A 22,603-nucleotide genomic window follows, 5' to 3' on the forward strand; every position below is an offset into this window, starting at 1 on the left:
ATGTATGTATGTATATATTTATTTGAAAGGAAGAGTTAGAGAAAAAGTGAGAGAGAGAGAGAAAGAGATCTTCCGTTCACTGGTTCACTGACTCACTCTGCAAATGGCTGCTATGGGCAGAGCTGGGCCAGTCCAAAGCCAGCAGCCAGGAGCCAGGAGCCAGGAGCTTCTTCCAGGTCTCCCACATGGGTGGCTGGGGCCCACGCCCTTGGCCCATTCTCCACTGCTTTCCCAGGCACAGGGAGCTGATGGGAAGTGGATAGCTCAGATTCAAACAAGCTTTACTCACTCTGTGATAGTGCTGGCTCTAAAACTACTCTCTATCAGTTAAAATAATTCAAGACTTGCACAAGGTCTCCATGCTATTTAAGGCAGGTGCTGAGCGCATTTTGAAAGGCAATAAACTTACCAAATAGAATGCTCTCCCAAAGGAAAAATAAGGAATAACTCACAACATTGTTTTTAAGACAGATGTTTAAACCACATTCTGCTTTTAGATCATCTAAAAATAATTTGGTGGCTGAGCCTGCTATGGTCATAACACATAACCCTGTACTTACAACAGACGTAGAAGATGCACAATTGATGAGGCACTTTTAGCATTTTTACACCTCTTTAAGTTGATGCCTAGTGATATTTAACAATTTTTGTGCTCAATGTAAACATGTTTAGAACATAAACTAGCAGAAGTGCAATCTCCCTGTGCCAAGTGCAAGTCAACATTTTATGAGTTACAGCTCCTAAGGAATGCTAATTGATTTTAAAAGACAAACTATTCCCACTTTTGCATGATTCTGGGTAAAAGTCACCAGATGGGCAGGCACGGGTTAGGAGACAACTGCTCACTCGGGCTTATGTTGCAGATTGTCTTCGTATTGATGGAGTTTGCATGTGCCCGGTTCATGCTAATTATGAGTAGAACACCAGCCTTCTGTGAGTAACCGTCTTTGAAGCTTTGGCTTGCTGGCCAGTGAGCGCAGTCCCAGACGCCATGTGGTTCCCAGCCAGGTCCTCAGACACCGTCGCTGAGGCAGCTCTGCACTGGGTCCCCTGGCCACAAGGATTTGCTGACCATGACAGTGAACTTGAGATGGTGGCAGGGAGGCCTGGGTCCGCCTGGCCCGCACCCTTCATTACTGTTACTGACCCACCATCTTGTTTCATGGTTGGGCAGCACTGTCCATGAAGACTCGGCTGCCCAACAAGTCTTGATTATCCGACTTAGGAATAATGTGGACGCTCAGTGCTTGGGCATCATTTTATTCATTTAACAAACTCCAAGGTGCAGAGTATAAAAGTTAGAAAACAAATCAGGAAATGTAAAACTTAATCCCTGCTGGCAGGCGTTCTTCCTACGACTATTTAACTTCGTTGTTCTGAGCGATTGTGCGCCGCTGGTGCAGGGGGATCTCATGAGGCGTGAAATAAAGCTACGTGTCCTTGTCAGTGTTAACTCCTTCCACAGAATGCCCACATCAGGCAATCACCAGAAAAGCATGATCCTCAAAGAAATAAACCATGTCTTGCTTTGTTTCACTTTGTTCTTGGCAGGTACCAACAGTGTCTTTCCATCTCGCATGCGCTGTTACAGGGAACTCTTCTAGATTCTCGGATACTTGGTAGATATAACATAAGCCCATTTGGCCAGCTGGGTGAAATTAGAGTTGGGTCAGCACCTTGCACACTAACAATCTGATGTCTTAATTAATCCGACTAATTTAGATAGTTCCCTTCACCTGAAGACAATTCCAGAGCACGTGACCTGTGAGAACATTTGGGTTACCTTTTATAGCTCTAAAAGTCAGAAATGGCTAATTGATAGCACAACTTGCTTTCCTTAAGCCAACCAGAAATAATTTATAGGGAACCTTTGGCAATACCACCCAGAGCTGGAAACGTACACATGCACATGGGCTCACACTCACATGCATGTGCACACCAGCACACACATATGCACACATGCTATTCACGTGCGTCTTTACACATGTGTATGTGCACATACACACACGTTCACCCATACATACACACATACCCATACAGAGGACATTTCCCATTCTACAAAGTACCCATGTGCCGTGCACATAATACTAAACTAACTCAGCCCTTTTATTTATGCTATTTTAGTTAAAATTTATTTGAATTGCAAAAATGTATAGGGTAAACGTATTAATTTTATTTTTTATTTCTAACTGACGTATAATAAGTATACTTATGAGAGCTCTTTAAAAATCTAATATAAATGAATATTATGAAAAACTATGCATGGAATGTAAGACATTTTGCACCAAAAAAAAAAAAAAAAGCCTCCCTCTGAGTGTGCTTCTGGCCAGTGGAACGAGCTCACTCACCCACATGTCTGCGTTCCCTTGGTTGTCTGTGAGAGCAGTCGGCTGAGAGGCAGCTTTCCATTAGCAACCTCATGGGCATCTAGGCATGTTGACCAGTTTTTGAGGCATTTTAAATCTTTTCTAGCAAACTTCCAAAATTCACACCATTGTGGCTGCATTGATTTTAAGTTGTCCTCAGTGAAATTAAACCATTTTTCCAAAAACACTCAAGTTGTCAGCCTGTAATTTTTACACCTAAAACTAGCTGGTGCCCTAGAATGCACAGCCCAACTCCTAAGACTGCACGAACACATCCCCACGAGGATCCCACCACAACTCTTAACTGCACACAGACCTGCTACATGTCAGGGCCCAATCAGTGCTGGCCGCAACGATGAAACAGATGCTCCAACGGGCCACAAAGTCCAAAGCCTCAAATCTGAGCAAAACCCGTTGTGTCAGGAATTCAGCAGTACCAAAAACAAAGGTGGCTCATGGCCTTCACTGCAGCCTGGTTCCAGGCCAAACACAGCAGCAAGGACAAGAATATGCAGGTCCCTGCCAGGAATCAGACCCTCATCACCACAGAGACCAAGAGCCAGTGATTCCATTGCTTCCTTCTGGGCTCATGGGGGGCGTCCCAGGCCCCTTGAGGCCTCACAGGCCACTGGCATGGGGCTGGTTGGGGACTCTGCAAGGCTGTTGGACAACGTGGGCCTCAGGTAGCTCTGCCCTGGGCCTCTCCGAGCGCACACACAGCCCTGCCTGGTCCACCAACCTTTCTGGACACAGTGCTTGAGTCACTCACCTGTGATTCAGCCCCAAGCCCAGTTGGCAAGGAAGATTCCTGCCACCACCCTTGGGGCACTCACACACCCCAACCCACAGTGCACATCTGGACACACACCACACACATGGACATACATCACACACGGACACAGCACACATGTGGACACACGTAGGCACACATCGCAAATATGGCTGCATGTGAGTACATATTACACACATGGAGACACGCCACACACATGAATATTCACCACACAGAGAGACTCACATCACACACATGGACACACACCATACATGAACATATCACACATGGGCACACATTACATAGGATATACACTACACATGTGGACACCCCACACACATGGACACAGCTCAATGGGGGGTGGTCAGGAACAAAGCGCTCACAGGCTTGGCTTGGGTCGGAAACAGAATCCCTGTGGAAATTCTCCAGGGTCGCTGGCTTTGTTAACGGCCCGCCCGCATGCTCGGCATTTTCCGCCACTTCAGATGCCTCTGGATTTGGCACAGCCCGGTCTTGCCATGACTCAAACTGAGCCACAAGCCATCAGCAGCAGGAACGAGGCTCCCAGCGGCCAAGCACTCTCCAGATCGGTATGCCCGGCCAGCTCCCTCAGATGCCCCAGGGCCTGAAGTCAGCTCGGCTGCTTGCTGCCATCCAACCACTAGAGCAGCCAAGTGACCAAACCCCTGAGGAAAGCTGGAGGAGCTGAGCCAGGCGGGGCAAGGGCAAGACTGCTGCTGGCTTCTGGCACGGCTCTTCCACCTTTGGCAATATGGGGACAGTGGCTGGGAAAGCAGGCCAGCAGTGCGGCTTCCCCGACCCTCTGGACCACCTGAGTCCTCCCTCCGGAGCCTCCTCATTGACCAGGGCAAGTGCTACCTGCTGACGGATGCTGCATATCTGCTGTCACAACCTCCTTTCCTAGAACTCTCGCACATGGACAAGGAAGAAATACAGTGCCCGGCCAGCTCTCGACGAGGTGGGACAGAGCAGGAAGGACCCCAAGACAGGCTTGGCACCATGTCCCTGCTGCATCTGCAGGGAGACATGGGGGCAGGGTGATGTGTCCTCGTGGAGACCAGAGGGTGATCATGGTCATAGGCAACCCTAGGGTTAAGGGTGGCAAACACTGGCACTGGGATTCTGGGATGAGGCTGACTCTAAGGTGACAGCTTCCGGGCCCAGTGGGCTGTGTGGCTGCTCTGGGAGATGCACTGTCCCCGGCCACCCCCATGTTTGTCCTTTGCCACGGGTCACAGGAAAGACCATAGATGAGACGCTGGCACCTGCAGCCTGCCCCGCTCACAGAGCGCTCAGGGCCCCATGCCACAGGCTGAGCTCCTCCCACATGGCGTGCAGGAAGACTGAGGCACAGGAGGAAGGAAGGATGCATTTTATGCTTTCGCTGTCAACTCCGGCTTCAGCTTTCATCAGCACGCTGACCAGCTGCTGCCTCACAGCCTGGGGGAGAAAAGGCAAACCAGGAGGTCGTGGGTGGCACGTGGCGGGTGTGGCTGCTGCCTCATCAGGACACTGAAGTGAGTCAGATTTAGTTGCCCAAGACTTCTCACGGGATACCCACCCCCCACATCCGCCCCAGCGATCATCAGGACTGCCCTGTGAGTGTCAGGAGAGTGGAGCACACTGGCACGGATGCCCTGCTCCTGCCTGGCGGTCATCAGGACTGCCCTGTGAGTGTCAGGAGAGTGGAGCACACTGGCACGGATGCCCTGCTCCTGCCTGGCGGTCATCAGGACTGCCCTTCTGTGAGTGTCAGGAGAATGAAGCTCACTGGCTGTTACTGTCTCACACAGAAAAGCAAGGTCAGATATGAGTTTGCAACGAGGCACATGTGCAGATTTCAGTGGTGATGGGATCCAGCTCCTAGCGACGGCTGGAGTATGCAGGAACAAACAAACACAGGCTGGCACAAACCCGCAGGCAGATATTGAGAGCATCCGAAGATTTTGTAACACTGAGCAAGGCTGTGGGCAGGAAAAGGACAATGTCACAAGATGTGAGACCACTGTCCCAGGGGTGGACTGACCGGGAGTGGTCATTGGCTTTTGTCATTCCCTTTGACTTCTCTGGTGCTAGTGCTAGAGCCAAGACAGTCTGAGTGGCAAGCACAGACCCTGCTGCCTTGCAAGGGGTCGGGGAGGCTGGGCAGAGAAAGCACACCGATGGTACCCACTTACCTGGCCTGCCCTACTGAATGCCACAGAAATCCAGGAAGGAGGCATGTCCCTCTGGTGAATGAGAAAGCAGAGTGTGAGCTGGCTGAGTGCAGCACTCACACGGAAGCAAGGACGGCCCTGCCCTCCTCCCACCGGGCTTTGCCAGGTCACCAGAGCAGATGATGGTATGCAGCCTGAGGGAGGGGATGGGCTCCCTGCCAAGCACAGTCCCTGAGTGCGAGGCACATCATAGATGCCTCCCGGGGCCTGACCAGCAGTGAAAAGGTAGACAAAAGCAGAGTCGGGAAACACGCAAAACCCAGGGAGTAGCTTGTGCTACCCAGGGGACGTTGTGCCTCCTCCAACCCCAAGCTTCACTCACAACTACCCTGAGTGCCCAGAGTGAAATGTGTGTGTGGTACGAGTCCACTTCTTCCCACTCATATCGCATTCCCTTACTCTCCTGAGCAAAGTCTTCTGGGTGTGCAATTGCTAAATCCCTCCAAGGTTTTGTTATTGAGCCCTGGATGGAGCAGACAACTGTGCAGACACATGGTCCACGCGTGAAAGCAAATGTGTACGCTGGCACTGGGAAAACTGGTAAACATGTGGGCAGCAACCAATGACCCATGGGTGGGGTTCCACTTGGAGTGGAATGAGTATAGCTGGTATGAGTGACTAGGTCATGGCAGTGCACTCTGTCCTCTGAGAGTGGGCATCATGGCCATGGCAATGGGTATTATAACCTGCAGTTAATAACCCAGAGCAAGGGGCCCTGCTCACTCAGGATGACACACCACCGCCAGCACTCGTACGACCTGTCAGATGCAAAAGCTAATGTTGACCCTGAGCCCAACTCAGACACATGCAAGAAGGCACCTTGGGCTGAAAGACTTGGACACTGGGCAGCAGTCTTGGAGGTCCCATCTGACCGTCACCTCCCCACTCTTAGTTCATGACGTGCTCCAGCACCATGGCATCGACAACACAGAGAGGGACACATCCCACCTGGTCCCATTCCCTGTCCACATGCAAAGAGAAGGTTGCCTACTCAGCTTATCTCTGCTGTGAAGTCAGGCACAGATGGCAATTTTGGGTGTCATCATGGGTGGCCACTGCAACCCAAGACACGCGCATGACCCTGGATCTCTATCAAACAGGCCAACTGTAACTCAACAATTCAAGCCACTGCCTTGGGTCTCTGAGCACGTATGCAATGTGTGCTTGCAGAATGCGGAGCTACAGACTTCACGGCAGACTCCAGCCACCTCCAGGCACCTTGGGTTTATAACAAGTCAAGGGACTAAAACATGCTCCAACATCACCAGAGGACACGTGTAAACTGAACACGGGATGCACCCACTTCTCACGAGGAGATGGACAAGGCTTCTAACCAACTGTGCTGATCACATTTAGCTTCTCAGCCAACAAGTTTCTCTTTCAGGAGCAAGTAGCTGTGACCCCTAACAGGTCATCTGTAAAACTTAATCAAGACAATAGCATTACACACTGGGAAAGACACGGCCCTCTCTTCTGGAGCTGATGGGCTGGCGCATTCTCCAAGCTGACCTTTTGTTCTGTGTGATTCTGTGACATGTTTACAAGTTCAGCCATACATACTCACAGGAAGGGAGGGAAGATGCAGGGAGGTACTGTGACCTCCAAGTCAGGGACAGGTAACCCGCAACCTTCTGCTTTACCAGGGTCTAACCTGTGTCGACTAATCAGTGCTTGCTAAAATGGATGCTAAACGACCAAATGGATGCAGTAACAACCACACCCTGCTAAGGCATTCAACATATAATTAACCATTTTCATTTATAGCCACAACTACGAACCCAGGAACCAAGAGGAAATACTTCCACAAACCTCAAGTCTCTAGCATGAACAAAAATGAGGAAAGCAGACGTCTGTACCATGACCTTGGAAGAGGCTGTTCATGTGCATTACAGGGGGTGGGAGTGGGGGTTCTGCTCAACCTCCTGGCATTTTCTTTTTAGGTTATATTTATTTATTTTTATTAGAAAGACAGATATATGGAGAGAAAACAAGACAGAAATGCTGGGGTCCGTGTGATGGGTGTGGAAGACAGGAAGGTGTGAAGAGTATCGTTCCATTGCAGGCAGGGCTGCAAGGAACTTCCCGCTGTTTGACAGGACCCGGATGTCTCTACGACCACCTGAATGCGGCTCCACCTCCCTTTGCATGGACACCGGACAACCCCACTGAGAATTCTGTAATCTATTTAGGCATTGTCTGCCTCTGCGGAGTTAATGTTTTATCAATGTGAGCTTGGAAGTTGATGTTGCTGATACCCTTTTAGCAAAAGGGCCTTTTATTATTGCTGTCCCCATTGATCCTATGCTAATCAAGGGTGCTCTGTCCCCAGGTGTAGTGGAAATCTTTTCTTTCCCTCTTTCCTTGATCTTTAGGTCCTGCCTTCTGTGATGCACTTCCTCCCTGAACTGATTCAAGACTAAGCTGTAGAATGAGGATTGTAGTAGGAATGTGTTACTGATTGATATGCACCATCTATTGAGAACTTCCTAACCATGGTGCCAGGATGGATAACATCCTGCCTTAGGTGAAACAAAGGGCAGAATTGTCCTTAGAAACACCCACTTGACCATGACGTAAAGAGTCTGAGCCAGCGTTTGACTGGCTCTGTATAAATAAAGCGGACAGCTTTCATGCGTTGTCCACAATGATCATGGAATTGTAGTGATCCATTTCATTCCTCTTTACGCCTCATCCACGCACCCTTCTCGAGTTCTGAACTCAGCTGGAGCTGGACTCCGGCACAGAAAGATCTTCCATCCATCCACTTGTTCATGCCCCAAGTGGTCACAATAGCCAAAGCTGAGCCACTTCCAAAGCTAGGAACCAGGACCTGCTTCTGGGTCTCCCATGGGGTGCAGGGTCCCAAGGTTTTCAGCCGTCCTCTGTCATTCCCCTTGACCAAAACTGGGGCAGCCAAGAAATGAACTGGTGCCCACGTGGGATTCCTGCATCTCAGATGGACAATTGACCTGTTGAACCCTGTACAAGCCCATCTCTCGACATCTTCTGTAAATGGCATGAGGATGACTCCTGTGTCTTTTTTGTGTGTTTTTCATTCTGTGATTTTCAGAAACCTCCACTGACAAAGTGTTTTAAATGCTTGCTACATCTGACCATTCAGGTTGTGTGCGCTGTAATTCGGTTGTGTTTGCACACACAGCTTATGGCCAGACAGACGCCATGGGCACAGGGAACTTCTCTGGCACTAGATGAAGGACTCACAGGGGAGTGTTTACACTGTGACTGCTTGTAAAACACCCCACTGCACACATTCTCCGCAGTCCCCCAGAGGAGACCAAGTGGCACTCAAGGACGCCAGGACTGTCGCTCACCACTGACTCCCAATGACGTGCAATCAGCCCCAAACACCAAGTCTCTGCTAGTTCTTCAAAAGTGCTCGAGGTCAAAGAATCATGGACCCTCAGTTCCTGAGCTGTGTTCATCAGAGCCATCCAAAGATGACAGACAAGTGGACAAGCTGTGCATTATCTATACACTGGGATGTCATTCAGCTATCAAAACAAGTTCGGTCCTGACACCTGCTGGAGCACAGACACACCCTAAACACAGTAGGCTGAGTGAAGAAGACAGACCCAGGATGCCACCTGCTGTATACATGGCTCTGGTCACGAGACAAGTCAGGGTGGCTGTCGGGGCCTGGGGGCAGAGGACTGAGAGTCACTGGGTTTGGGGTTTTCTTCTGGGCTGGAGGAAACATTGGCACCAGACTATGGTGATGGTTGGCACAGCAACGTGTGTGTATGAAAGCTACTGTAGTCTTCATTTCAGTGCTGTTAATTGCATGTGAGTTTCCATTTCCACAACAATAAAAACAGGGAGGAGCAGCCACTGCAATAAGCAGGAAAGTTGCCGCTTGGGACACTCGCAGTCCGAGCTGGACTGGCTCCAGTCCCACCTGCACTTCCAGTCTGCCTTCCTGCTGACAGACCTGAAGTGGTCCTCATGTCCTGTGCCATGACAATGATGTGGTCAGTCGGCGGGGCAGGGGGGGGGGTGCAATAATTTTCTCTACTTTACATATGGGAAAACCAGAGCAGAGCAATGAGCTAAGTTACTGAGTCACACAAGCAGCAGGAGTCACAGCTGGGATTCAAAGCCTGCGATTTGGGACCAGAATCTGTGCTATTGATCACCACTGTGCAGTGCATATAAACATCAGTGTGTGAGTGACTCAGCCTTATAGACAGAAACACATTTGTGTGAGTTCAAACTACGCTCAAGTCCAAATGGTAACAAATGGTTGCTTTGCTTATAATTAATACCAAATCCACCGATTGAGATGGGAAGGATGCCAAGTGTGGGTGGTCCTTGGCTCAGACACCCACTCTTAGAGCCACACAGACAGAAAGCTCCACATTAGCAGCAGAGCACAGTCAGCGCCCTGGCTCTGGGTGCCCACAGCTACTGCGTGTGTGGGTGTCTCATGAGCATTTGTCTTTATATCTGGTTCCAGCCCACATACATGGCAGATGTGTATGCAGCTTGTCACAAATCCAAAGTTAAAACCACCCACCCTGTACCTCCTAACAAGATACACTCTGTGGGGCAGTACTGGGCCTGGCATGGTGGCCTCAGAGAGGCGCCAGCTGAGTGGGACAGGGAAAGTGGCTGGCACAGCACTTCTTCTATAGGGAGAGATAGCAGACTCCTGAGTAGGTTCTCAAAAGTTTGCCAGGGCCCTGCTGACCACAGCATGGCACTGCCCATAGCCCATGGCAACAAGATGACCGCCTCCCTGTGCTGAAGGGTGAGCTGTTGACAAGAGACTGCCTCTGGGGCTGGCATTCTGCAGAGACCAGAGCATCTCTGTTCAGTAGGATGAGCCCAACGCTGTGACCCAACAAGGTCGACAGGGGCCCTGGCCACCAAGGGTTCCCCTTGGAGTCTGAAGGAGTTGGCAGAGAGGTGGGTGACAAGCTGTGATGACTCACATGTGTGGAAACACATGTTGCTGAGACCAGCTCACGGTCTGCACAAAGCATCGTCTTATAAACATAAACTTATGATATGAAAGGAATTACAAACACAATCCTTGGCATTAACCAAGGAATTCTAGCAATATACAATTCCTCTGAGTATAATAAAGGATTGTTGTGTCACAAAAACACATGCAGTGGTGTTCACCCAAAATTCTTAAGTGACATGAAAGAAGGGCTCTAGATTTACTCTAGGGACAATAGTATGTTATCCAATCTCCAAATGTTCAAAACAAAAAAGAAATCGTTGCCTAAGTTGTGATAAAAGAAAAACCAGCATGTGCTCCCAATCTTATTTGGATCTTCTGCACTGGGGCCCGGAATGTTGGTTTTGAAGATACACATCATGTGGAATGAATCCCCTAAACTGTTTGGAATCTTCTCTTCAATTAGGATATTCTGGCCACTCCATAGCATAGAATACTATCAAACATAGAAAAAGATCATTAGAGGGAGTCGTGCGGTGGGTCGTCAGGAGTCAGTGCTTATGTAAAGCAGCAAGGTCACGCCTGTGGTGTGTGCCTCCCGGCCCCTGCCTCTAAAGCCATCTCAGCCCACTTGCTCTCTGCACAGAAGACACGACTCCAGGGAATCTTCTAGAGTTTCTGCTTGCTTTTCCCTAGTCAGCTCTTTCTCCAGCTCTATCCATGCCTTTCTCTAAGGACAGGGCTTAGGGGAATCTGGCACTGTGGATTCCATGGCACTGTGGACGTCCTGGTGCTGTGGGTGTTGTAGCCCTGTGAGTGTCATGGCCCTGTGGGCATCAGGGCCCTGTGGATGTCATGGCACTGTGGGTACCATGGCCCCATGGGTGTTGTGGCCAAACTTGCTTTCCTTCGTTTTAAGACCTATCCTCTGTCAGGACTTTCCCTCATCCTCCCACGGTTTCTGATGACCTTCAGGCCACACTCAAGCCCCGCAGGGTCCATGGCCACCATGGCCTGCTGTGTCCTGCTTATGTCACGATGTTGAGGCAGCGTTCACAGACTAGTCCCAGGCAGTGTCCCCTCCATTCCCACGCCCACATTGCCATCAGACTGGCAAAGCTTCTCATGACCCTAATGGCCTTGAACTGAGACTCAGAGGCTGTGGACTGCAGGGAAAGATGCTTATGTATGTTGTTAGAGACAGGGACGGAATCATGACACTGACCTGAACTTGTGGTAAGAGATGCAAAGCGTGTGTTCACTTCTACGTAACCACTGTTTGTCCGCTCAGAAAGCCCCAGTGGGCTGGTGTCCCGGGCCCTCTGCTCTGTGCGGCCAAGCACTTTGCAGCATCTGCTCCTCGGGGAGGCAATGCTGTGTGCTCCCAACTGTGGTGGCCCGCTCAGAGAAGGATTCTGCAGAGGCTCCGCTGCGCAAGAAGCGGCCACCGGCTGGTTTGGGTGCTGGACAGGACTGCTGACCTCTGCCTGAAGGTCAGCCTGACCCGGTGCGCACCACGATTCCCACCCCCATGGAATACACTCTCAGTGCTCCACATTCACTTGCAGACTAATCTGTATCAGCATGCCTTCCTCCAAGGAGCTGGCTGAACAGAAGTGAGTTTTCTCTTGGCGCTGTGGGAACCAAGTTCCAGTTCCACTCCAGCTTCCTGCAGATGCAGATCCCAGGAGGCAACAAGCATTGGGCCATGTGATGGAGTCCAAGAGCAACATGAGATGCAGGAGACCCGGATGGAGTTCCTGGTTCTGACCGCAGCCTGGCCCAGTCCTGTGGCCATTCTGAACATCTGGGCAGTGAAGCAACAGACAGGAAAGTTCTCTAATTAACCAGTCAGAAGGCTCAGGTCCCTCACACACATGGCTGGGACCTTGTCCATCTCGTGCTTCTGCACCCAGGCCCACCTTGGTCAGCCCCAGCACGGGGCATCTTCTGAAACGCCAGCCTGGCCCTGCTCTACCCACTCCCCACAGCTCAATGCATTCCCCTGCACAGCTCCTTCCCCAGTTTCCAAGTTCCTACAGGATCACGTGTCTATCTTTGCTCTCTATTTCCCATGCCAGTGACCCGCCTCACGGCCAGCCATCATGGTCATATACGCAGTGGCCCCCTCCAGGCCAGCCATTCTGGGTCCCAAGGCCTGGAGGGAGGAGATGCACACTCAGGTCACAACTGGACGTCCAGCTCAGGGGCAGGGGGCAAAACTAACAAGAGAGACAGCTCCCATTTGAAGAGTCGGTGCCTCAGTGGACACATCCAAGCAAATACATTACATCACTACAGTGGAAACCACCATGTAAATGAAAGAATGCTGAAATAATATACATTAAGAAAATTCAAACAATATAAACAAAGCTAAAATGTCCATCAAAAACATCACTTTTAGACAAATTTAACCTCTTCCAGTTGTTAGAGAAGACAACAGCATAGATTTGCAAAACTCAATAGCACAATAACAGAAAGAAAGACACAAGCAGCAGCCGAATGGGTATCTGCTGTGCTCAGCATGGCCCCAGTGGGTGCCCACGCACAGGCCTGGCAAGGGGCAGTGTGTGGGCACCTGCTGTGCTCAGCATGGCTCCAGTGGGTGCCCACGCACAGGCCTGGCAAGGGGCAGTGTGTGGGCACCTGCTGTGCTCAGCATGGCCCCAGTGGGTGCCCACGCGCAGGCCTGGCCACACTCAGGCAAGGGGCAGTGTGTGCACTGTCACTGGGCACACGCATCTGACAGCTGCAAGATTCCAGTAGCAGACAGCTCAGCCAGCTGCAATGCTGGCTCAAAAACCCTCTCAGGACCACCAAGAGGAAGCAGGGCTGCCTGGAGACATGCCCGACCCTAAGACTGGACATTCCAGCAAACAAGGAAGTGCATCACCAAGGGACCACCATCGCCAAAGCCAGCACACCGAGCAACCAGGAGGGCCTGAGCTAAGTGCCAGCTTCCTGCAGAGGCACCTAGAGAGTGTCAGATGAGCGCTCAAGCACTTGAGCCCCTGCTACCCACACAGAGCCGGGTGGAGCTCTTGGTCCCTGGCTTCAGTCTGGCCCAGCCCTGTCTGTTTTGGTATTTGGGGAGCGAAGCAGCAGATGGAAGATTTCTCCCTCACTGCCTCTCTCCTTCTGTGACACTGCCTTTCACACCAGTAAGGGAACCTTTAAATAATTAGGAAATAACTAAACCAGAGGTGCAAGTCACCTGTGCAGATCCTAACACCAGGCAAGGTGCTCTGCACTCCAAGGGTCCTTTGCATCCTGTCAATGTGGGCATGGCGACCCCTGGGGCCAGCAGGGCACAGTGGGGGCAGGCAAGGTCTGAGCACCTGCTGTGGCACTGCTGGTGGAACAGCCCTGCCAGCTGAGGGGCTCAGGGGAAGCCTTGCCTCATACATCTTCCCTTATTCTTCCCAGCAACTTCAAGGGAGAGGCAAAGCGGACCCCTGCTAACTTCTGCAGTCTGCACTGGATAGAAAGTGGGGGCAGGATTTGGCCCACACGGCCATGCAGCCAAAGCCCCCAGCCTCAGCTCAGGATGACACCGAAACAGGGCATCTGTGGCCCAGAGCCTCTCCTGGGCTGGCACTCAGGCCCACACACATCTAGAGCCCAGGATGTGGCTCAGCACGGGGCTGGGACCGAGGCCCAGCATCATTACTCCGCGTGGATACCAAGAGCCCAGCCGAGATCTAATTTTATCCCAAAGTGGATGGGAACCACAGATTTACAAGGCAGAGCCTACTGATGACATGGCTGAGAAGCTGTTTGCAAAGCCTGGGACGCACCTGCAGCTGTGAGCGCCCTGGCCTTGGCTGAGTGGTGGCAGGTGCTGCTCTGTATTCAGAGGAATCACCCAGAGCAGCTTAGCAGAGAACCGCTGACTATCCCAATACGCCAACAGAGCCACAGAGCCTTGAGCTGCCCCAGAGCTGTTGGGAGGGCTGTGCTGGGAGCCCCGGGACCCTTCTCCCCACATTCCATAACCTCTAGTGGGGCTGGGTCGGGGGAGCCCATATTGAGAACTCAGGTTTCGGTTTAAAAGCACAGAATTGAATTTGCTGGGAACTCCAACTAGGAGCCTCTTTCTACTCACAGAAGTATGAAAGCACCACACATGTGTGAGGCTGACTGGCCAGTTCTCATCTGCAGTGCCAATGCAGAGTCCGCAGGTCTTTCCCGCCTTAGTCCAGAGTGTGTGAGACCGTGGTCAGGAATGCTGCCTGGGTGCCCATGCCAGAAAACCATCATAAACGGGAGACTCAGGAGAGAAACTTAAACTCAATCTCACAGGGTGCAAGATACAAGGTCCTCTTAGATTCTCTCTGTGCACAGTGACTGCAGGTGTGTGCATGTCACATATAGCGTTTTTTGACCACACACAGTTTAGAAACAGTAAAACCACAGCAATGTATGGAAATTGGAAGCCCTGGCACAGACAGCCATGGCCCTGGAGCTGGAAGTCCCGTAGCCGCAGAGGCTGAGTGCCCACCAGCCTGCCCACCGTGCCTTCTTCCAGGTCGGGGCACTGTTCAGAGCCTGCCCAGTGCTGAGGGTGGCTGAGCTGCCTGGACTCTCAGCTCTGCTGCTCCTGAGAGTCAAGAAGAGCCGACCTGGAGGGGAGCTGCTCAGGATGCTTGCTTTCTGCTCATCTTCTTGCTCAGAAAGGCACAGCTTGGAGACGTTCCACTTTCACTGACTTTGATTCTTTGTTTCCTTGGTCCTCCGAGGCCCTGCTGGTGCACACTGTTCCCTGCACCCCTAGATTCATTCCCTGCTGTCCTCCTGGCTCACCACAGCAGGGGAAGGCAGCCAGTGCTGCTTTGGGAGAACAAAGAGGCCTTCAGACCCCAGGCCCATCCGAGGCAGAGCTCCCAACAGCTCTGGGGCCTGGGGCAAGACCTCGCCACAGGACGACCGTGTTTGTCTCCAATCTGGCCTCGGTTCCCCAGCAGCTGCTTGTCATTAGGGCCTTAGCAGTAGCAGGAGGTTAGTCTTGGCCACGTCTCACATTCTGACACAGACTCAACCAAAATTCCATCTGCCACGTCCAAATGCAGAGCGGAATGGAAGGAGATGTGGTTTCCATATTGCTCATAGTACTGCAATTTCACATGATTTTGAGATAGGCAACAGTTTTTTAGAAATCCAGGGGGTGGGTGAGGAGGCCAACATGATGGCTCAATTGGCTAATCCTCCTCCTGCAAGTGCCAGCACCCCATAGGGAGGCCAGTATTCGTTCCAGCTGCTCAACTTCCCATCCAGCTCTCTGCTTGTGACCTGGGAAAGCAGTGGAGGATGGCTCAAAGACATGGGCCCCTGCCCTCGCATGAGAGGCTCCTAGCTTCAGGTTAGCTCAGCTCCAGCTGTTGCGGCCATTTAGGGAGTGATACGGAGGACGGAAGAGCTTTCTGTCTCTCCTTCTCCCTGTAAATCTGAACCAGTCTTAAAGAAATCCACAGGTGATGTGCGTTTAACCAAAGGAAGGGCAGTGGATCTTAGCAGCAACGTTTTCACCACACGAAAGAAATAAAGGAGTGATTCGTGGTAAGTCAGTGAGGCTTCCAGAAAGAAGGGTCCCTGGGATGGAAGCTTCTGGAACCACCCAGACAGCTGCATCAGAACATCCCCGGGCCAGCCTGAGTCATGATTGGGTCATCTGAACGTTGAGGTTAAGGCAAGCGAGGCAGCGAGAAGGGAAGGCTGCCTGTCTGGACCCCCATGAATCCATGAAGCACTTTGCCCAGCGATCTCGGCTCAGGGCCCCCAGGAGCTGGAGAGTCCTCCAGATGGCAGCCACATCACACAGGTGCTGGGGACAGACAAGGAGGCACGGCAACCTTCCAGAAGGTCCCAGGCAGGTGAGCTGCAGCTGCACCCGCCTGGCACGCCCCTGTGTGTCTCACACTCAGGTGTTAGATGTGACTACCCCATGCTGGCGACCCCTGAAGTTTACACTGGTCTGCTGCATGCCCAAGGCTGCAGTGGCCAAAGGTGTGGAAGGGAACATGTGCCAACCTCCATCGCGAAGGCAGCCTCCAGTGTCCTCCTGATCCACCCTCTCATGGAACAGAGCCGAAGCAGCAGAGGCAATTTCAATGCATGAGTGAAGAAGTGGGGTGCCCTGAGTCAGCCTGGGCCACAGGCAATGGAAGGATACTGTCTGAGACTCTGAGAGTCCGGGCTCTGCCAGGTTGGGGAGGAGGGTGCACACCTTGGCAACCTGCCTCAAAACTGGATGGAGAAGGGTCTGCGGCTATCAGCAGCCACCTGCTGTACCCACCTACTGGGCCCCCTGTGCTGCCTCCACACCTGGGGCCTGTGGCCAAGGGTCTCGGTTGTCAGCAGTCCCCTGCTGCTCCCTGCCCACTGGGCCCCCGTGCTGCCTCCATGCTTCAGGGCCTGAGGCCAAGGATCTCCAGTTGTCAGCAACCCCCCCGCTGCCCCCACCTACTGGGCCCCCTGTGCTGCCTCCACACCTGGGGCCTGTGGCCAAGGGCAGTTCTGGGCTGTTGGTGGCTCTTGGCCTTTGCTGAGTCCTTTTTGCAATTCACATGGTTGTTTTGCCAGTTGCTCAGAGAGGGGGTAGCATCTAAGTCTCACTCTGGAGAAGGAAGTTTGGCCTGTGATTGAGGCTTAAGGCAAGAGGCCCACCTTCAATTTCACAGCCACAGTCAAGGTCAAGACCTGCTCCAACACACACACTGGGAAGAGTCACTGCCCACCTCAGGAGAAACTTGTGAGAGAGTTAGAGGCTCCTGGTTTGGGCCTGGACCAGCCCCAGCCACGGTGGCATTGTAGAGGGAAGGACTGCATGGGCCCTCTCTGCCTCAGTCTCTCCAGTAGACTACCGTGATCACAGAGCAATTTCCACCTTCACCTCTGACTTATTTCAGCTTTTGGAGACGTCTGTCAGCATCATGTACTTATAGAGCTGAGACAACTTCAAGGAAAAAGCAGGTGTTTAGACAGCTGGGAGGACTTCCTGTGAGGAGCATGCTTGGACAGCTGGGAGGACTTGCCTTGAGGAGCATGCTTGGACAGCTGGGAGGACTTCCTGTGAAGAGCATGCTTGGATAGCTGGGAGGACTTGCCTTGAGGAGCATGTTTGGACAGCTGGGAGGACTTCCTTGAAGAGCATGCTTGGACAGCTGGGAGGACTTCCTGTGAGGAGCGTGCTTGGACAGCTGGGAGGACTTCCTGTGAAGAGCATGCTTGGACAGCTGGGAGGACTTCCTGTGAGGAGCTTGTTTGGCAGATGGGATGACTTTGGGAGGACCATGTACTTAGAGCAGGGATGACTTCCTGTGTAGGAATATATGCTTGGATTGGTGGGATTACTTCAGGGGAGGCATGACTCTACCCTGAAGCAGTTTTCTGTGGTTGGCAGCTGCTTTCCCTGCCATCACTACAGTGCCCCAGCCATCTTCCCTTCAGCATGGCATGGTCAGGGTCACCACATGGAGCACCAAGGAACTGCAGTGTCAGATGTTGACATGGATCACACAGATCATGGTGCACACACAGGTGCGGGCTCAGGGTGTGGACACACTGAGGACAGGCAGGATCAGGGCCATGTACACAGAACACAGATGATGGGCAGGGCTAGGGTGTGGACACAGAACACATGGACAGGCAGGGTCAAGGTGTGGACACAGAAACACAGAGAGGCAGTGTCTGGGTGTGGACACGGAGTACTCAGGACAGGCAGGGTCAAGGTGTGGACACGGGCACGTGGACAGGCAGGTCAGGGCCATGCACACGGAGCACACAGACAGGGTCAGGATATGGACACAAGGCACTCGAGATGGGCAAGATGTGGGCCATACACACAGAACACAGATGATGGGCAGGAGCAGGGTGTGGACACGGAGCACACAAATGGGCAGGGGCAGGGTCATGCACATGGAAACACAGATGGACAGAATCTGGGTATGGATGGGCAGGATCAGGGTGTAGACATAGAGCACACAGATGGGTACGGTCAAGGTGTGGACACGGACCCAAGGGCACCACCAGTCCTACCTTGGGCCTGTGTGGGGAAACCACATTCGTGCTCCCAAGAGAGCAACACATAATGCCTGAGTGGTGACCTCTTCAGCTGGGATGCAGGAGGCATGGACCAGTGGCCAACGGATCTATGCTGCCAAGGTCTGCTCAGCTCACAGCTCTGGAGAGTCTGGGTCCATGGCCAAGAAGTCCCACTGGCATGGCCCTGATGAGGGCTGCCATGGGGGAGCATGGAAGGAAGGGGTAGAGTGAATGGCGGGGCCACAGAAAGAAAGCAAGGGCAGCTGGATTGCCATGTGGAGAATGTTGGGGACAGGGAGCAGGTCCATGCGTTTGGGAATCAAGGGCAGCTGGGTCCCCTCAGCTGATACCGCCCTCCTGCAAGGACTCCCACACATGGTGATGGAACGGGCATCAGCCACAGGTTAGGGTTCAAGCACCTGCAGGTCCAGGGGCCCAGTCCTGCTGAGACCGTAACACCTGAGAGAAGCAACAAGAGCAGCTCCCATCCTGCCAGCTCCCCAGGGCCTGGGTCTGACCCCTCATGACGTTGGCCAACCCCAGCTCTGGGATTCTGCTGAGCTCCTGTTTAGAGTGGCAATAACATCATTCTGGATGTTTGTCTTCAAGTTTAACTATTGGTAAAAGAGCCAAAGACAGGCTTTCTGTGCAGTGAGGTGATCCAAGCAAGACCCAGGTGCTACCAGAAAAGTCTGGTGGGTTCTTTCCTCAGCTTCATACATAATTAAAAAGCTGGGGACCAGCTGAAGACAGAAAAGATTATTTGTGAAGGGACCAGGTGCGTGGGGAAAGAAGAGGGAAGGCGAAACACCACCCGAGAGAAGGTCAGGAGGTGGGGTGCCTCTTGAGAGGAGAGATGGGGAGAGAGACCAAAGGTTTGAGGAAGGGTCTTGGGGTTTAAGCCTTTCCTGACCCCTCCTTGTTGGGTGGGAACCTGCAGGTAAGATGTTCCCCATTGGTGATCTCCAACAGGAAATAGATGGGCAATGCTTGTGCCGCCCACCTGAAGGTATGGCCAAGACCTCAGCAGGCCTGGGTGGTCTCTCACCAGTGCCCTGGGTTCCAGTCAATTCACTGGGCAGAAAAAGCAAACTCAGTAATATAACTAGCCTGTAACAGTTCAAATGTAACGTTAATGCCAGATGCCATCATCCACAGATTAAACTTGAAAAAGTAACCTCAGCTGTCCTAGGCAGGTAATGATGTGAGCAGGAAACAGCCCCAACTCACACAGGGGTCACACCCCCACAGCTCTCCAGGGACACACAGACCATGCCCAGAGATGAGGCCCAGCATTTCCCCTTTGGTCCCCAGGGGCTGCCCTTTGATGAAGCTCCCCCAATGGGGTGGACTGAAAACCATGTGGGCCCAACCAGCATCTCTGTTCTCCCAAGCTCCAATGTTCACCCTGGCTCCATCATCCCCAGATGCCTCCCATGGGGGCTCCCTGGCTCCACATGTGGCCCACACACTCACTCTCACACTTACCCTGCCCCCATTGTCCCCAGACGCCAGCCCACAGGGGCTTCCTGACCTGGGACTGTGAACCCCTACCCAAACACAGGACACTGGCCTCAGTGAGTGCCACCACCCAGAGCTGCCCTCAGCTCCCCACACTGAGTCACCATGCAAGTGCACAGGCAATTCGTGGGGAGGTATAGAACTCAACAAAAGAACATGCTACAGTGCTTAAGACCCTGGAAATGACACAGGGTCAAGGTCAGACACAGGAGATTATAAATGATCCAGACACCACCCCAGAGGATGTGGACATCATATGAAACAGCCCGTATCTGCAGCGATGGCAGGAAACAAGAAATCCCAGTGGCCGACAATGTGGAGCACAGGACACAGGGAGTGACGCCAGATGCAGAATTACATGACCCAGATAGGAAGGCCACGAGGGGACACTGTGCCACTACACTGCAGCTGGTGCTTTTGTGTAGCAAACTGTATCAGGGCCAGTGGTGCCTCCAATTACCCGAGTAAACAAACCATTCAAAAAGACTTTAGAGGCTTTCTATGTCTCTGATCTCAGTGGACTAGTCTGGCTTCTCCCCTGCATTTCCTTGGACTCCCTGTCACTCTGACACATTTCCTCCACACTGTGCTTCTTTGTGACATTAAAAGCTCATCCCTTCAACATTTACCAAGGAGGCCTTGGACCCCATGTGGAAGGCCTATCTGTAAGACACATATGCTACCATCCTTTAACCCCAGCACCTGCACTGTCTGTGGCCACACAGCACGTGGCCTCACATCTTCCGACCCCAGTATCTGCACTGTCTATCTGCACACAGCATGTGGCCAGCTCACATCCTCTGACCCCAGCACCCATGCTGTGTGCACATAGCACATGGCCTTCTCACGTCCTCTGACCCCAACAACCTTCACCCACCACCCGTGCAGGTGGAACATGGCCACCTCACATCCTTTACCCCACCTGCCTCTTCTAGAGTTGTTTGCTCTTTTGGCTCCAACACCCACGGCAATGCCAAGAAGAAGGGTCTGGATGTGGCTAAGGAATGCTCTGTTCAGGAGTCTGAATGTGTTGGAGCAAGCATTCCTACCTCCTTCAGTGACGACTCCAGGGTCACCACCTGCAGTGCCACACATTCTATCTCGCTGAACCATGAAGCAGAGGCCTGTGCACTCCCATGATCAACCCCCAACACACAGGAAGCCCAAGTGCCATGGACGCCTGAGGAAAGCAAGGGGACTTAAGGCTGCCAAGCACCATGGATCATAAGGAAAAACTCCCCATAGCATGGACACCAGCTCCAAAGTCACCCCAAGTCCAAAGTCCTGGCATGGTGTCCCTGCCAGCCCTGCCCTGTCCACCTCTGCCTCTCCACTTGTCACATTCATGAGCTCAAGCCTGTTTTGGCAGGCGTGTAAGGAGTAAGGACCAACTTTGGTCAAATTTTGATGAAGGAAAGGTCTGCAGTGTCGACTGTAGGCCAGACAGTAACACAAAGAACCCCGATTACTCAGGGAACTCAGTGGGATTCCTAAGATATACAGTTAACTAAGAGAAGCAAGGGAAATTACTACATAGAAACAGAGATGAGACAGACAAGATTCCAGTCACATTGGGCCAGGAGTTGTTGAGCCTGACCCTCGGGTGCCACATATACTCTGGTCTGGGGCACCGGAGAGTAGGAGCTGTCCAAGATTTGCTTCCTCCCAGCATTTACCACCTCCATTCCTTTCATTTCTGCTGTTCATGGGGCAGAGCAAAGGTGTCGGATGAGTGTGCATGAGCAAATACCATTTCTATCCACAAGGCCGTGTGGCCCCAGCAAGGGAGAAAGGAAATCCAGAGGGTGGGAGCAAGCTGATAACCCTGAGCCACATCCCACCACAGCAGCTCTCCAGGGGGTCCTGGATGTCAGGAAGTGATCTGCAGCCTATAGCTATGCATACCATGATCTTAATTCCTACTGACTTATCATTCACTCTTTTAAAAGTACCAAAAAAGAAAGGCGCACATTGGGTATAGTGGTGGAGCCACCACTTGCACACCACGTCAGGATGCCTGGGTTTGACGCCCAGCTCCCTGTGTTGACTCGAGCTCCCGCCAGGGCAGACCCTGGGGTACAGCAGCACCTGCTGCAGTGACGGATGCCTGCCACCCATACAGGAGACCTGGCTTGAGCACCCAGCTCCAGGCCCAGGCGTGGCCATTTCAGGCAGTTATCGAACCAACTCATCCTCCTCAGCACCATCCTGCCCTCAGGTCACGTCCCTACCCATCATCAGAAAGCCGAGGCCGTGATTCTGGTCCAGGAGGCAGCCACTGCTGCTGTCAGAACCAGCTGACAGTATTTTCACATGTTGCCTAAGATGTCTTCCCAAGCACCTATAATTTTCTCCTAAATAGAGTCAGTAAGGGAATTAACAGATGAGGGCCTTTCTGCAGTGAAGTCCTTGGATTTTACAGTATAGACATTTTTGTTTGTTTTTAAAGGTTTATTTATTTTACTTGGAAAGTGAGAGTTACAGAGAGTGAGGAGAGACAGGGAGATCTTCCCTCTGTTGTCTGCAATGGCCAGTTGTGCTGGTCTGAAGCCAGGAGCCAAGGGATTCTTCTGGGTCTTCCACATGGGTGGAGAGGCCCAAGAAGCTGGATCACCCTCCACTGCTTTCCCAGACCTCTGGAGGTGTGACACCCACTAGATTTGAATGTCAGGTGACAGGACACGGTGCCTTATAAAATATGCCGGGTCGTAGTAGTCACTTCTTTCTTGTGTGATCAGCCCAACAT

The 22,603-nt window shown here is 52.3% G+C and overlaps 1 protein-coding gene across 1 annotated transcript in view; it reads right to left on the minus strand.

Annotated features, from left to right (window-relative positions):
* Positions 1-4,437: 4,437 nt before the first annotated feature.
* The window catches only part of WDR27 (WD repeat domain 27), a 164,907-nt gene continuing 146,741 nt past the window's right edge, over positions 4,438-22,603 (minus strand). The window contains exon 25 of the mRNA XM_040965372.1: positions 4,438-4,596. Within this exon, the coding sequence (XP_040821306.1) occupies positions 4,438-4,596 (159 nt within the window). The remainder of the gene's footprint in view (positions 4,597-22,603) is intronic.

Source organism: Ochotona curzoniae, unplaced genomic scaffold (genome assembly GCF_017591425.1).
Source record: "Ochotona curzoniae isolate NIBS_2020 unplaced genomic scaffold, NIBS_Ocur_1.0 scaffold_3890, whole genome shotgun sequence".
Classification (NCBI taxonomy): Eukaryota; Metazoa; Chordata; class Mammalia; order Lagomorpha; family Ochotonidae; genus Ochotona; species Ochotona curzoniae.